The 16,372-nt window shown below is 37.6% G+C and overlaps 1 protein-coding gene across 1 annotated transcript in view; it reads left to right on the forward strand.

The window, feature by feature from the left end:
- Window positions 1–16,372, forward strand: part of LOC129000039 (carcinine transporter-like) — a 34,221-nt gene that overhangs the window by 12,657 nt on the left and 5,192 nt on the right. Inside the window, exons 5-11 of the mRNA XM_054426888.1 lie at window positions 128–282; window positions 1,870–2,038; window positions 4,949–5,075; window positions 5,703–5,824; window positions 6,132–6,346; window positions 7,366–7,547; window positions 11,599–11,777. Of these exons, the coding sequence (XP_054282863.1) occupies window positions 128–282; window positions 1,870–2,038; window positions 4,949–5,075; window positions 5,703–5,824; window positions 6,132–6,346; window positions 7,366–7,547; window positions 11,599–11,777 (1,149 nt within the window). The remainder of the gene's footprint in view (window positions 1–127; window positions 283–1,869; window positions 2,039–4,948; window positions 5,076–5,702; window positions 5,825–6,131; window positions 6,347–7,365; window positions 7,548–11,598; window positions 11,778–16,372) is intronic.

A 16,372-nucleotide genomic window follows, 5' to 3' on the forward strand; every position in this document is an offset into this window, starting at 1 on the left:
GATCTATATTGTCTATTTATTAACTTGACTAGGATTTGTGACTATTTTTCGATAAAATTACAAGAAAGGTAAAAATATAGTATTGGCTCAAATTGCTCTAAAAGAAACTATATTTTAATTTTTGCAGGTTTGGAAGGAGGTTGTCATTCTTTATTTGTCTTGCGACGCTCATCTTTGGTAACCTGACAAGTGCATTTATGCCAGACTTCTGGCTGTGGGCCTTCTGTAGAGCAGTAGTGGGCCTTACGATCCCGGCTGTGTATCAGATACCCTTCATAATCTGTAAGTTGTGCTGTGTCAGCAACATTAAAATGTTTAAAACTAACAGCTTAAAGTTTTATTCTTTCACTATATTTTACAGATGTATAATATTTTGGGTATTTTCCTGTTGTACCAAATTTGAAGGAATTTAGGCTTCAAATTCAAATCCCGGGCAAAAAAATTGATCAGCTGACGACCCATAGTTCCATGCAAAATCGTCATCCACGAACGAAGGGACCAGGACTGGCTGTCTGTCTGTCTGTTGTAGTCGAGTAGTGATTGTAAGACGTCGTTTTGGGTAAGCCACTAAATAACTTCTTGATCAGCATTGTATGTGTTATCATAGATTAAAAGAAGTAGACATTTTGTATTGTAAGGGAAAATAATCCCTTAAATGGTGTCCTTTTTTCCCGTTAAATTTTTTTCCATCTTGGTTTTGCTCAAAGCGAGCAGGAGTTTCCTCAGGCATTTCTGACTTCAGAAGGCTTTCATAAGCGACATTTCAGAAGTCTGAGCCAAGTATGGAACCTTAGGCTGCACCAGATGTGACACTCATCGTCCGCGGGCCTTCCGTAGTGTCATACATGAGGAGGCGGAACCGGAGATAGTCCTCTATGATGCGCATGAGGTATGCTGGAACGTGGAAGGTGTTCTCAAGATTGTCCAGCATATCACACCACCTCGCGGAATTAAATGCGTTTCGCACGTCGAGAGTTATGAACAGCACAACACTTGCTTCACCTCCTTAATAGCGTCGACCGTAGTATGTCCCATACTGAATCCATACTGACGAGGGGACAAGTCCCCTACAGCAACTACGGCTGAATTCAGCTTCCCAAGGACATTGCCAGCCGTATCCAACATACACAGACGTCTGTAAGAGGATGGCAGGTCTGGGTCTCCCTTCCCCTTCCCAACAAGCACAAGCCTAGCTGTTTTTAAGCACGAGGGGAAAATCCATTCGACCAGGCAGGCGTTGAACATGCTTAAAAGGGTCAAGGGGTTAGTTGTCAAAACCTTCGTGAGGACTTTGCCGAGTACCCCATCGGGTCCAGGAGCCTTATTGTTCTTCAAGGATAGGATGGCCGCCTCCATCTCTTCAAGACTGAAAAGTGGGACGTCGTCCGCTCTTCCGAAATCCCGCAGTGGACGCAACATGTGAGCCGGGAAAAGCCCCTGGACTATCCTCTCCATAGTGGCCCTGTCCATGATGGAAGGTGGAGAGCGGTTGCCAAGTTTCTTGGTTACAAGTTTGTAACCAAGGCTCCACGGGTTGGAATTGACATTGTCCCTTAATGTCTCCCAGCAACTGCATTTGCTCTGGTTGACGGCTCGACGAAGAGACCTCCTAGCCACCTTGTAAGCATCAGACTTATGACGTCTATCTACGGGTCCTCTGGCCTTGGTCGCAAGTCTTCTGGCTCTCAATGCTGCTCGACGCAATTCCGCGATCTCGGCAGTCCAGCAGTTCAAGGGTCGCTTATTTGCACCGGGATCTCCTGAAAGGTATAGGTTGTGTATCTCACTAACTAGTAATTTTGTAAGAATAATACAAACAGTTTAGGGATTGTTTAGTATTACAGCTTTGCCTGACTAAGTTTTTTACAGCTCTGGAGCTGGTTGGACCTAACTATCGTTCCTTTGTCACTGTCATGACTTGCCTCTTCTACACCCTGGGTCTGGTTCTGTTGGCTGGGGTCACATATCTGGTGAGGGACTGGGTCCATCTCTCTATTGTAACGTCTCTACCGTTCCTCCTGTACTACATATACTGGTGGTAAGTTTAAAATACTTGAAGTAGTATTAGATGATTAGTATAGAATAAATTATTTCAAGATGGTGTTGTAAATGAGTCTTGTAATTGAGAAAATGTTTTGATAGTCACAATAGTAAAAACATCAGGAATAATAAATATTTAAAATAACATATGATTGTTGAGGAATGCAAATAGAAAATATATAACTGATTCTTCCCCACTGAGGAAGTGTTCAAGGCGTATATCGTTTGATCTGTCTTGATGAATGTCGCCGTGAAGGTGTTGGTCGATAATATACAGATGTACTTGTGTCTGGTTGATGACTGCTTGATGCATGACTGGTGGATGAATGACTGGTGGATGAATGACTGGTAGACGAATAACTGGTAGTGTTGAACGGAGGAAAAAATGTCAAGTCTGCATTTTCAATGTTTTCACTAAATTCTTTCGTTTTGGTGGTAGACTTTTTCCAGCTATTTTTTTCTGACACATGTATCTTCTGTGGATGATTTCGATCCTTTTCTGATTTCTTCTTACTTAGGTTGATTTGCAAGTGTCGTATCCATGTTCGACCCAAAAGAGGACTGTATCCGTCAGGAACAACAAATAACTGTTTGACGGTTGATGTCCCATTGTTTTTCACTCTAACTGAAGAAATGCACAGCGGAGAAAGTAGCTCCCCTGTGTAAGAGCGAAATTTGACAGATGTTGGGGTTATATAGTATCCATTGAAATGTTTAAACGATTTAAATCTCCTCTTAGGAAGTAGAGTGTGGGTGCAACCTGAATCAACCTCAAACTTTTGGGGCCGGTCATTAAAAAGAACTGTCGTTATAAACTTATCAGTGTCTGACTGGTGTATGTCATGAATGTTTCCAATTTGACCTACGCCATAAATATCATCAACATCCAAGGACTGGTTATCATTATCTTGATTTAAGTGTTTGATTGATTTTGAACCACTTTGTTTAGACAGTAGGGACTTGATACATACCTTCGAAATGTGGCCCTTTTTGTTACAGTCATTACAGCGGACTTGAGACCTGTGTAGCCTGCATTGAGGTGACAAGTGATTTTTCTTGCCACACCGAAGACAAACGCCATCCAAACCAAGAGCAGTCAAGTTGACTTGTCCTTTGCACCGATAATCTCCTCGTTGTGTCACAGAAGATATGGAGCTGCTGTTGTCTGACGAACGACTGCTGCTCTCACCTGAAGAATGATGGCTGAATCTAGCTGACGATAGTTGCCTTTTCGAATGTCCTGCCAACTTGTTGACACTTACGTTGCTGTAAGACGGTTGTGACTGCTGCCAAAACTCGTCTATGGCATTGGAATTCAGCTTTGAAGCTTCAATTGCTAAAGCCCGTGTTACAGCAGAGTCAAAAGTTAGATCCCTGTCCCTTTGATTATATTTTCGTAAGTCAAAAATACGAAGTTTCAAAATTTGCTATTGAAAGCTTTAGTGGCAATATTAGACCAAACATAAGTGTAGGAATTAGTGTTTATGTATTCAACAATTGAGTAGTTACGGTCAAGTTTATTTTAATGATTCAGGAGAGGCAAATACACACGCTGTTCAAAAAGAGAAAATGAAAATTGCTATCCAAATCTTATAGCTACAAGAAATATCCATCCTATCTATTCTGACAAATGAATCCATAATTTCAAAACTTTTGTACAGGTATTAAGAGAAACTGCACTGAACAACGTGAAAACGTTCTGATATGCGGGGCATATGTACTGTGACTGACAGACAACAAGTTAAAATACGTTAACCAACTTTCAATGGTTTTGCTGCCTTAGCCTATTCAAAACAGATTATGGCTGTCCAGCTGGTAACCCAGAGTTTTTGGGTAAAAAATGGAGCACATGAAATGGTTGATATCACCCCACTTTACAGGAATTTCTACGGAGAAAATTCGTTTGATTAGAGGGAAGTCTCAAGTCAAAGAAATAAAATGACCCAACTTAAATTAATTAACACAAGTTATCAGTAAGGCAACGGTTTTCTTAAATTCTCACTGCTGGAAAAACTTTGTAGCATTATGTTTACTCGAATTGAAGCAGATCGTTTAGCATTCATTAGTTATCAGTTAAAACTGAGAGCAGAAATAATGTACGTGAACATTTACGACGCAAATACAGATATTTTAAATTAGTTTCTAACAAGTGTTTAAACAACTCTAAGATGTAACTAGAATTACTCGAATTTAAGTATATCGTTTTCCTCGGCGTTATGTTTCATACTATGCGGTACATCGAGCCTCACGGGTTCTCTAGTAACATATGATTGTTGAGGAATGCAAATAGAAAATATATATCAGTAAGAGTAAGTCATGTAATCGTTAAACATATTGTAGGGAACTTGAAAATTTGATTATTACAGGACTTTGTTTCCCTTCGGCACAAAATATTTGTATAATACTTCATGAGACTTTTAATTACACTCAACGTTTAATTACACTCAACAACGTTTAATTACACTCGACGATTTATTAGAGGAGCTAATGTACTAACCACTAACTAACTAACCACACATGTTGGGTTTTTTTATTGAGGCTTTGCCAAAACCTCAGAAATATGTTTACGTTTATTTATGCGGTTGTGAGAATGTCAGCGACGACAACCAAAGCCAGTTCAATCAAAAGAAGACATCACACAGAACTTAAAAGAACGAGTCCATCCTCACAGGATTTGAGACAGTAGAAAAAGTATTAATCTAGTAAAGTCTACTGTTCTAGCAAAAAAAAAGACATTACTACTTTGTCACAGCACACAACAGAATATGTCTAGCATACACAATTTTGCCTTACACAAATTTGTCTTGCCTATACAATTTTGTCTATTCTACCCACTTTAGTTCACCCCACACAATTTTGTCTAATCTACCCTATTTTGTCTACCCTACACAATTTTACGCTGCTGCAGGTTTCTACCTGAGTCTCCAAGATGGCTCTTGGCTAAAGGGAGATTAGAAGAAGCCTCCAAAATACTGGAAACTCTTGCAGCCGTCAACCAAAAGGAGTTGCCAGATTCTTTTAAACTTAAACTAAAGGTATATTATATTCATATTCAGAATTAAGATATTGAAAAAACCAATACTTGCTCATGCTTGAAGTTGATCAATTATCATTATGGTTAGTATAATGTCAGCAAGTAGCGATTTTTTTAAATGGCGTGAATACCTACGATTAAGTAATCGTGTATCAAACAACTAGTTTTAACACCCAATTGTACGAGAACACATGTCTATTGTAGTCATATTTTGAAGACTGTCAATTTTAAAAACATAAAAAAATAAATAAACAAAGACACAAAAACAAAATACACGGAAAAACGCACACATTAATATTTAACAATCAACTGATTTAATCGGATGTGGATGTGAACACAGCAGATTTAGTATAGATTCAATGTCCAAACCATCCTAGTCTTCTTGTTTACCCTCTTATGCTGTCTTCAACCTCCTGTGATCTCCACGTCTGGTACTTTGGTTTTCACAATTGCAATATAGGCCTATAACAGTTTTTTTTTCAAAGTTCACTTTTTATATGATTTAGGTGATGGTTTATCGATTTTAGATGATAAGCAAAGTTTCCAATTCTGTTTGACAGCAAAGTATGATTTTGCAACGTTTATCTACTACACAACGATGAGCAAAGTTTCCAATTTTGTTTGACAGCAACGTATGATGTTGCAACGCACTCGTAGTGAGATGAAGAGGCTGGAGACTGGTCCTGGAGTTTCTGCACTGTTCAGAACACCCAACATGCGACTGAAAACCATCCTCATCACTCTCAACTGGTAACTATCACATAGTGCTTGAGCTAATAGTGGATAAAATATACTTTGAAAAACTTTATGTATTCAAAGGATTATGCCAACCCTGATTAATATTGTCAGGAAGTTTGTTGAAGAACTGTGTGTATGTTTTTTTTACTAGACTTCTCCAAGTAATGTTACTGGTTAAACTTGTTTAAAAATTGAAGTAAAGGAGAGTGTACCAGTTAATGATTGTTCTAATATATGTGTCAGATTGCTGATAGGTAATATTTATTTGTTTTGTCTGTGTTAAACTGACAACCTTTTAATTGACATCCGTCTATTGTAGGTTTGCCAATGAGATGGTGTACGTAGGCTTGAGCTACTACGGACCAGCCCTGGGTAGTGATCAGTATCTCAGCTTTCTACTCTCCTCTCTGGTAGAGATCCCAAGCTACTTGGCATGCTGGGTAGTCATGGACCGCTGGGGGAGACGTTGGCCTCTCGTTATATGTATGATAGCCAGTGGAATATGTTGCATCATTACTGTTCTTCTTCCTCCTGGTGAGTGAAACCTTTTAAAATAGGAGGGCTGGGGACTGTCTGTAAATTAAAGTCTCCATCTCGATTAATCTTCCCGGCTAATCAAACTAGTTCAAATCTGAGACCTGGCTGTATTCCTCACTTCTCCCACTACTTTTCTAGCTATGCGATGGTTAGTCTGGTCAATGTATCCGAAAACAATGTTAGGGTAATTTATTGCTTTGCCAAAAGTATGAGTTGTGTTCTGTGATTGGTTCTCTGTGAAGAAAGAGTCGAAACCCCTATCGAAATCTGTTGCCAGTTGAAAGATTTGTATGTAGAAATGTGTTTAGAAATAGGAAATGTGCAAAAGTTGTTTTAAGATTTTGTATAAGGGTGAAAACATCTGCACAACGAGGCTGGCAGTGGGTGTTCCTTAGTTTGCATCAAGACAGTGATTAATGATCGTTGTCCTTGACAGTCTTATGAAGATGTGACCTATGAGTTTGGCAATCTTTTGTTTGGTCACATACACTTCTCGAACTGCTTACGAAGAGACTATAGAATGTCCGCAGACGGCCTACATCATGCAAATGTTTACAATTGCCACAGAGTTCCCTCGATACATTGTGAAAATATTGTGTATTCAAACACTTAATTATATTCATATCCGTCGACTGACAATGGACTTAAATAGCGATTGACCCTTTCAACCACAGATTACAGAACATTAATCACAAACTGCGATTCATATACTTCACAGACCATCAATTTTTATTCACATCGTTTTTTGCTAATGTGAGACTAATGCATAGGAATGGAATTTGGCTAGAATAATAAAATTAAAGGATGAAGCAAAGAACACAGCGCTTTCAGATTTGTACTATCTTGTTTGGCTGTCATGTTCAAAAGAAAACGAATGAAACTATGAACTTTTATTAAAGCCCCAAAAACAGTCTAGTCTTGAACTACCAAACATAACCAAAAAACTTATCCTAGGATCCAACACAAAACCTCCTTATTTATACTGATGACTTACAGAATATTAAACTTGTTTCCAGAGGCAGTGACTGAGACATTGGTCCTGTTTTTGATGTCAAAGTTCGCAATATCAGCATCATTCCTAATCATTTACCCATTCACTGGAGAGCTTTACCCCACACAGCTGAGAGGGGTGGGGATTGGCTTCTCTGCCTACATAAGTGGCCTTGGGTTGATCATCATCCCATTCATCACTTATTTGGTTTGTTGAAGATATAGATTAGAAATAATGTGTAAATAAATTGGTCTCAATTGCTTTATTTAATTTAACACGTTCGCTACCACAATAGTACAATATTTTTCATTCATATGGACAAGCGACGCACATATGCGACGGCTGGTCACATTAAAATAGACTGACGTCGCATTCTTGCGCCGGTGTACCAATGTAATTAAGAAGCTTATATCTTTGTAACGGTCTATTTGAAGGCCCTGAATTTTCTGCAGTGGTCTACAGAGATGTCTGTCGCATATGTGCGTCACTTGGTCTGCGGATATGATGATAAGTGACGTCATATGATAGTTGGCAAAACTGTTTTTTACTTTGCTGCATCACTGGCCCCTGGTCTGTGTGTACTGTGAACCGAGTGACACCCAGTCTAGATGTATAATATTGAAATGTATACCTCGGTCCGTGACATGACCGCAGCGTCGCATATATGTGGCGATTGTTAGCGAACGTTTTAATATAATTTAACAACCCAAAAACATTTTCCGTACATTTTCCGTTTTTCATAGGTACATCAATTAACTGCCTTAACACCAAGTTTTTGGTAATTTTTAAGTTTTATAGCCTAAGAAAGCCGAAACGAGTCTTTTATCTCAATTTCTGTCTGTCTGTCTGTAACGCCAAAATGTCAATTTACGCGGCCTACTCCGAGAAAACTAGAGTTACCGATTACGATTCAAATCATTTTTCTGTATTTACTGGATTGGTGAGAGTGTCTTTGGCTATTGAAATATGGCCAACTAAACTACTTAGGAAATAAAATAATGAACCATCAAAAACCCAATTTTGTGCGATTTTTGTCAAGTTTTCTCCCAATGTTTACCACATTACGTCATCTATGAACAGATGTTTGGATAAAGATTTTTATTTTTTCTAGCTGTCATTGATATGTTTACATTAAATAATGTTGTTTACAAATACAGCAACCATTTCCAAACACGTTTTATAAGTAAATCCAAACCAAGTGAGATATAAAACGTTGTGCCTTACATAACATATTTAATTAATCGCAAGTGCAATTATGTGTTGTGTATCATCCAGGTCGGGAACCGGAGATTTGGAATTTATCAAATCGTACTTAAGTTTTGATAACCGTGAAAAAGACCGTGATCAGTGTTGTCTAGGGCTGGGAAACTTACACTTTTTAAATCATCGTCACCAATACTTACACTTACAAACGAGGTTTCCACTCATTGGAGGCACTTCAATGACGGCTGTTGTGCAAAGTGTAAAGTAAAAAATCACTGCAGTGGGAGATTGAGGATGTTGCTGCGGTCTCGAAAGATCTTTTCAATTTCGTTGTGATCGTAACAAAGGTTTATGGATGCTGCTAAACTCGCTTTTCCAATGTGTCACTTACGGCTTCTACTCACCGCTATTGTAATGCAATCGCTGGACCGAACTGCCAATAGGCCCGTATCCCATCTCTTGGGTACGTAGGCTATCCAATTATCCATATCCACATTTCAACGATGATTCTTGATGCTGGTACTTTTCCCTAGACTACATGGCCTACCTACTAAGGAAATAAAATTACAAACGTCCAAAACCCCAATTGTTTTGAGAATACGTCATCTATTAAATAACAAACCGTTGCTGGGATAAAGGTTGATTCTTCAAACTGTCGCCGATATTTTAAATTAAAAGTGGTTTACAAATAATGCAATAATGGGACATAACTTCGATTTCCAATAACGTTTTGAGCAGAAGTCGAAAAACCAAGGGAGGGAGGGATAACTTGTGACTTGATTAACGCATTTAATTAGTCAGAAGTATGGTTCTTAACTGTAAATGTTTCTTTTTGGTTCTGGTTCTTTTACTTAGAACCAGTGGTAGCGAGAATCATTTTTAGGTACCAACGCATCACTATTTACAACTTAGTTACCGTTGGTGTTGCACCTTATTCCTTACAGTTATAGTAAATTTAATAGATTTCTTACTACCTATATAAGCTTTGAGTTTTCTGTCTGGAATCCAAAATGTTAATTTATACTATGAAAATGTTGTTAACACATTTGAGTGAAACGTTTTTTTAGCAAATCATCATTTTCACGCTTTACGTTGTTTACGCATCAATAGTTTGTGGACTGTGTGTTGTAAATTACCGACCTAAATCGTCTTTAGTACTTCACTTCATATAGTATGCAGTCATTTCGACACCATTTCGGGTCACCTTCCGACTAAGCAAATTGTTATTACAGACGGCATTATTACTGCACGATAAGTAAATACAATATATGGTAAAATTTGATGACACTAACAAAGATTTTAAATACTAATTTTAAATGTACTTTGCTTTAGTTAAATTGTAGCAAGTGTCCTTATCCAATTCAGTATTTTTGTGTGTGTGTGTCTGTTGGTAATGCATCAGTGTCCATATTTCTCAGTGTTTCACGGAAAAGACAAGACCACCTTTGTTAATGAAAATGTCAACCTGAATTAAGTGTACAATGGTGAGGTTGGGGTAGTTTCAACTACTTTTTTAACCAGAGTGTGGAAAGTAGCTTTCAATTATAGGCCTACCTTAGGGCCTCATAGATCTATAAAGCTGTTTTTTTTAGTTTAATCATTGGCTATAAAATATAGACTAATACGATTTATTTCCAGCATTTGTTTTGGGTTGAAACTGTCAGACATTATTTGCGAAGGTCTATGTGTATTCCAATACAGTAATAGTTTTGCCTGCATATCTGAACAACACACTTAATACGCAAATCAACTGCTGTTCTGAATATAAGAAAGTTTCCACTGACTACAAGATCCCCGTACATAGAACAGGCACACAGCTAGTTTACATCATAGACTGCCTCAAACTGTGTTGTAGGGTTCAGAACACCTAGTGTTGCCGTTGGTTATCATGGGAGCTGTGTCAGTAGTGGGAGGCATCACAAGTCTGAGACTGCCAGAGACATTACATCATAGACTGCCTCAAACTGTGTTGTAGGGTTCAGAACACCTAGTGTTGCCGTTGGTTATCATGGGAGCTGTGTCAGTAGTGGGAGGCATTACAAGTCTGAGACTGCCAGAGACATTACATCATAGACTGCCTCAAACTGTGTTGTAGGGTTCAGAACACCTAGTGTTGCCGTTGGTTATCATGGGAGCTGTGTCAGTAGTGGGAGGCATTACAAGTCTGAGACTGCCAGAGACATTACATCATAGACTGCCTCAAACTGTGTTGTAGGGTTCAGAACACCTAGTGTTGCCGTTGGTTATCATGGGAGCTGTGTCAGTAGTGGGAGGCATTACAAGTCTGAGACTGCCAGAGACATTACATCATAGACTGCCTCAAACTGTGTTGTAGGGTTCAGAACACCTAGTGTTGCCGTTGGTTATCATGGGAGCTGTGTCAGTAGTGGGAGGCATCACAAGTCTGAGACTGCCAGAGACATTACATCATAGACTGCCTCAAACTGTGTTGTAGGGTTCAGAACACCTAGTGTTGCCGTTGGTTATCATGGGAGCTGTGTCAGTAGTGGGAGGCATTACAAGTCTGAGACTGCTAGAGACATTACATCATAGACTGCCTCAAACTGTGTTGTAGGGTTCAGAACACCTAGTGTTGCCGTTGGTTATCATGGGAGCTGTGTCAGTAGTGGGAGGCATCACAAGTCTGAGACTGCCAGAGACATTACATCATAGACTGCCTCAAACTGTGTTGTAGGGTTCAGAACACCTAGTGTTGCCGTTGGTTATCATGGGAGCTGTGTCAGTAGTGGGAAGCATTACAAGTCTGAGACTGCCAGAGACATTACATCATAGACTGCCTCAAACTGTGTTGTAGGGTTCAGAACACCTAGTGTTGCCGTTGGTTATCATGGGAGCTGTGTCAGTAGTGGGAGGCATTACAAGTCTGAGACTGCCAGAGACATTACATCATAGACTGCCTCAAACTGTGTTGTAGGGTTCAGAACACCTAGTGTTGCCGTTGGTTATCATGGGAGCTGTGTCAGTAGTGGGAGGCATCACAAGTCTGAGACTGCCAGAGACATTACATCATAGACTGCCTCAAACTGTGTTGTAGGGTTCAGAACACCTAGTGTTGCCGTTGGTTATCATGGGAGCTGTGTCAGTAGTGGGAGGCATCACAAGTCTGAGACTGCCAGAGACATTACATCATAGACTGCCTCAAACTGTGGAGGAGGGAGAAGAGTTTGGCAAAGACTGGACACTGACTGATTGTTTAAGATGTATACCACTACAGTAAGTTGCTTTTGGTCTCTTCATATTGTAATCTGAATGTGTAGTAATATCTGTTCATTGTCTGGTTACCATGCAGAATCCTTTAGACTAAGGGTATTTTTGTCCTGATTGGATTTTCACTTAAATATTCATGAATTTTAACGTATGGAGTTTTAAGCCTTGGGGGACCTTAAAACGATAAAGTAAAACGGTCCAAAATCCAGGTCTTACCATGACACCCATGGTAAAAGCTTATGCCCTACATGGGTAATTCGCTAAAAGGTGAAAATGATGTGTACAAATTTAAGCTTTATTTGAGAGAATACTTAGTTGATAAGAAATTTTACAGTTTATTTTTCTTTGTTAATTGTAAATGTTATATATCACAATCAGTTTAAATTTTTTCCCCAACGTATCGTACCTTGTTTAGGTTTATAGTATTAGATATTTCCGTTGTATCCATTGTACTGTATTTTTAGCTGGTATCTGATTAAACTCCAAGGAAGTAAATTCTTAAATTTTTTCCTTCTATTTTTACTTTCTCCCCTTATATATACCTATGGAAAGTTTTCGTCAAAATTTTTGTGTTTCAGTTTTGAGTGGATATATCCGTTTAGGGTCCCCTTGAGCCCAAAAAAGTGGTTTTCGAAGTGATGTATGTGTGTGCGTGTGTGTGTGTGTGTGTGTGTGTGTTTGTATTCACCGAATAGTGGCATCCTTCACAGGCACACGGCCGTACTGTGGCACCTTCAACAATTGTGGCACCTTTTTCAGGGTGCCACAGCTAATTCGATCATTTTTGAGGTTTTCCAGCATTATTACGTCGTTTAAACATCACATGCCACAATTGAGTATTTTTGAACTCGTTGATGTGAGTTTAAGTAGCGCAGGTACACACCGAATTGTGGAACACGAAACCATACAGGTAGCTAGCGCGCCTCGCGCCGTCCGCCGGAACTATAACTTTCCTAATGCTACGTTGCCAATTCTCGCGCCAGCCTACACTCGAAATAGTGGCACCATGCCACAATTCAGTATATATCAACAGTGTGTGGACAGGATGCCACTTAATGAGCTGTAGAGCTTGAGCAGTGTGTAGAACAGTGCAACAAGCAACTAATAAACTAATAATACTATACTGCCACGTACTATAAAACAATTTAAGTACCATAAATAATATACTTTTGCTCCGAGTGGTGAACAATGTTTTACATTACAAATAATTTGTGTAGTAAATAATAATTTAAATTGATTTACCTAACCCGCCATGTTAAACTTCCCTATCCCAAGCGTGATGTATACAACTTCCTTACTTCTCGAGTGATGTAAAGTATCAAAAACTCACTCGGTGATGTAAAGAAACCCATTTAAATAACATTGAGTGCTTAACTTAATAGCTATTTACCTTACAAGTGTAGTAAGAGCGTTTTTACATCACGCAGGTGAATGTTGTGCAACGAGCGGAAGCGAGTTGCATAATTTACCGAAGTGATGTAAACACGCTCTTGCGTAACGTGTAACGTACAAGATTTTACCTGACCCGACAATATACAGGAGGTTACGAACAATATTTTTCACTGTCCATTTCACTCATCTTCTAACAGTAACGTTCATGTACAAACAAAAGCTAGGTTATCAAAATTCTTCAAAACATAACAATAAAATTCAAGAGCACAGCTGATTTCTAGCGTTGAACGTCGTTGGCTCCATAGAGGTATATTTTTTAAGTTAAGCACTCAATGTTAATTAAATGGGTTTCATTACATCACCGAGTGAGTTTTTTCAACTTTACATCACTCGAGAAGTAAGGAAGTTGTATACATCACGCTTTAACTCTATGGAGCCAACGATGTTCAACGCTAGAAATCAGCTGTGCGCTTGAATTTTATTATTATGCTTTAAAGTATTTTCCTACCTAACCTAGCTTTTGTTAGTAAAAGAACGTTACTGATAGAAGATGAGTGAAATGGATAATGAAAAATATTGTACGTAAACCCATGTTTATTGTCGGGTCAGGTAAAATCTTGTACGTTACACAGTACGCAAGAGCGTGCTGTTTACATCACTTAGGTGAATTATGCAACTCGCTTCCGCTCGTTGCACAACATTCACCTGCGTGAAGTAAAAACGCTCTTACTACACTTGTAATGTAAATAGCTATTACGCAACCATTAAAAAATTGATTTTTGTTTACAAACATAAATTGGTAACGTAGTTATTTTGTATCAATTGAATTTGTACACTGAAACGATAACAATGTTTGAGGTTAGAACGCTATATAAGTTGTCCTAGACTGCTTTTTTTATCTTACAAACTATTTCGTGCTGATACATCTATTTTTTTTTTACATTTTAGTCATGTTGACAAAATATTTTGCAATTACATTTCTGAATCAGTCAGTAAAGGTAGATTTCGATGCATCATTGCTGAAAGTTATGTTTTGCTTCTCACTCTCAGAGTATTCCAAAGACATCTAATGTTTCAATCCATGTTCAAATCATATATGAGGTAAACATATAACCGAATCAATTAAAGTACTTAAATTAAAATACATATTATTATCAACACGCATAATCTAGTTCAGATTATAATATCATCTCACAATCATATTTGTAAAACCTACTGTGGTGTTTTAACCAGTCCCCACTAACAAAAGCATAAAATGAAAGGTCCTAAAGAGGTTAACATTGAGTCATAACAAAAGTAGTTTAAAAGTTGTAACCGTGATATTGTAAATAATTTGATATTGTTAGATATTATACGATCGTTTTACAATTTTGTCAATCTATCTGTTACTTTCATACAAATGTATTTTTATTATTCAATGTTTTGTTTTGTAGAACCTTTAGTATTCTCAACTTTAATAATAACTAGGAGAACACCCGACCTTCGTACGGGGTTGGCATATAAGTAGAACATGATCATTGCAGTGATGGGAGAGGAAACGGTCTAAGAAAATATGGTCTTTTAATTTATACGGTATCCTATAGTGTGGCACACATATACCTATAATAAAAGAATGTGTTTAATGGTATGCACTGTAAACAAAAACCTATCAAAATAGTTCCAAACATGTTAATAGGGCAATTTTCTAACATATTTTAGTGAAATTATAATCAGGCAAACGGGAATTGGCTCAGTCTATAGGTTTGCTGGGGCAGGAGGATTATATTACTGTTTACAAACAAATAAATCAAAAGAATATACCCCATAACTCAGGATAAGGGCCTAGGTTTATAGTGCAATATAGAATGTTGATTATTTCCTATATCCATTGAATGATTTATTTTAAAATGAATTATTATAAAAATAAATAAATAATATTACAACATTTCACAAATATTATAACAGACTCAGTATAGTTAGATCATAAACAAATGAAGTACTGTAACTGAAACAATCCTATAATAATGCAATTACATTAACATATGGTTTGACAGCTCCTTTAGGTAATGTTAAATAAATTCAGGCTAGTGACATCATTATTTTAAATTTATAATCCTTACCCTCTCTGTTCTAATATTCGTGCAGTATTTAATAAGGTTTGAACCAGCTGTGTTGAATTGAGAAATCAAAATCAATTTGACAGTTAGTTCTGCTTGTTTACATTTTTAAACTTACTAGGTTTGTTCTTTGTTACCATGGATACCATCAATCAATATTTACTTTTAAATCTCTCATCTCAGATTTTTGAAAGCCCACGGGGCAAAGCCCTAGGTGAATATCGAAGCGGTAATAGTTCTATATGTATCCTAGGAGCTGTAGCTTCATTTGTGTGCAATTTGAGCATAGTCGGATCAGTATTTTTTGAGATTAGCTCATACAAACACACACACAGACACCCCCTCTTCTTTATAATAGTACCTATAGAATAGAATATAGAATAGAATAGATAGATAGATAAACCTATTTCAACGTACAATATCAGTTTTAGGAAATTCCTAGTAAGGTTGTTAGAAGTATATTGGCATCCGTGAAGTTTGTGTAATGTTTTTTAAAATCACTGTGGGATATATTTAACTTCACTTATTATTTATTTAATATGTTTCTACTTCTTGAAATTCTCAGTTAACTGGGAGGCGGAGCAAACAGTTTGTTCTAAAATGAACTTGAACATTTTAAACAATCTTTTTCTGTTGGTTTACTTAAAGTATATAATGTTCTACTATGAATGCAAATCTTTAATATAGTCTAAATTTCCAGTCCCACCCTCAAAAACTATGATATTTAACAGTTGAATCTTTATAACGTATAAACACATTATTTTTAATCGGTCATCAAACTGATTCTTGAATTAGTAGTTGCAAGAGTACGCAAAACTGCAGAGAGTCCTTGAAAATGCTTGTGCAATGATATAGTTTTAAATTATAAAAGAAACCCTTCAAAAAATTGTATTAACAGGACCAGAGGACCAATATGCACATGGTATTTCATTTGTATAAGGCAAAAAGTTCAAATCATATTAACTTATTGCCAATAGATTTTGGGTTTCCTTAAAACAATTATATAAAACTGTCTGCAAATGTCAATAAAACTGATTTTATAAGAAATTGTAGATTCTTCTGTTGTTCTGTAGGCGACCATTTTGGTCACACAAGGAAGTCCAAACTTATATC

This window comes from Macrosteles quadrilineatus, unplaced genomic scaffold (genome assembly GCF_028750875.1).
Source record: "Macrosteles quadrilineatus isolate MER2022 unplaced genomic scaffold, UCM_ALF_1.0 Scaffold_8__2_contigs__length_117827958, whole genome shotgun sequence".
NCBI classification, from domain to species: domain Eukaryota; kingdom Metazoa; phylum Arthropoda; class Insecta; order Hemiptera; family Cicadellidae; genus Macrosteles; species Macrosteles quadrilineatus.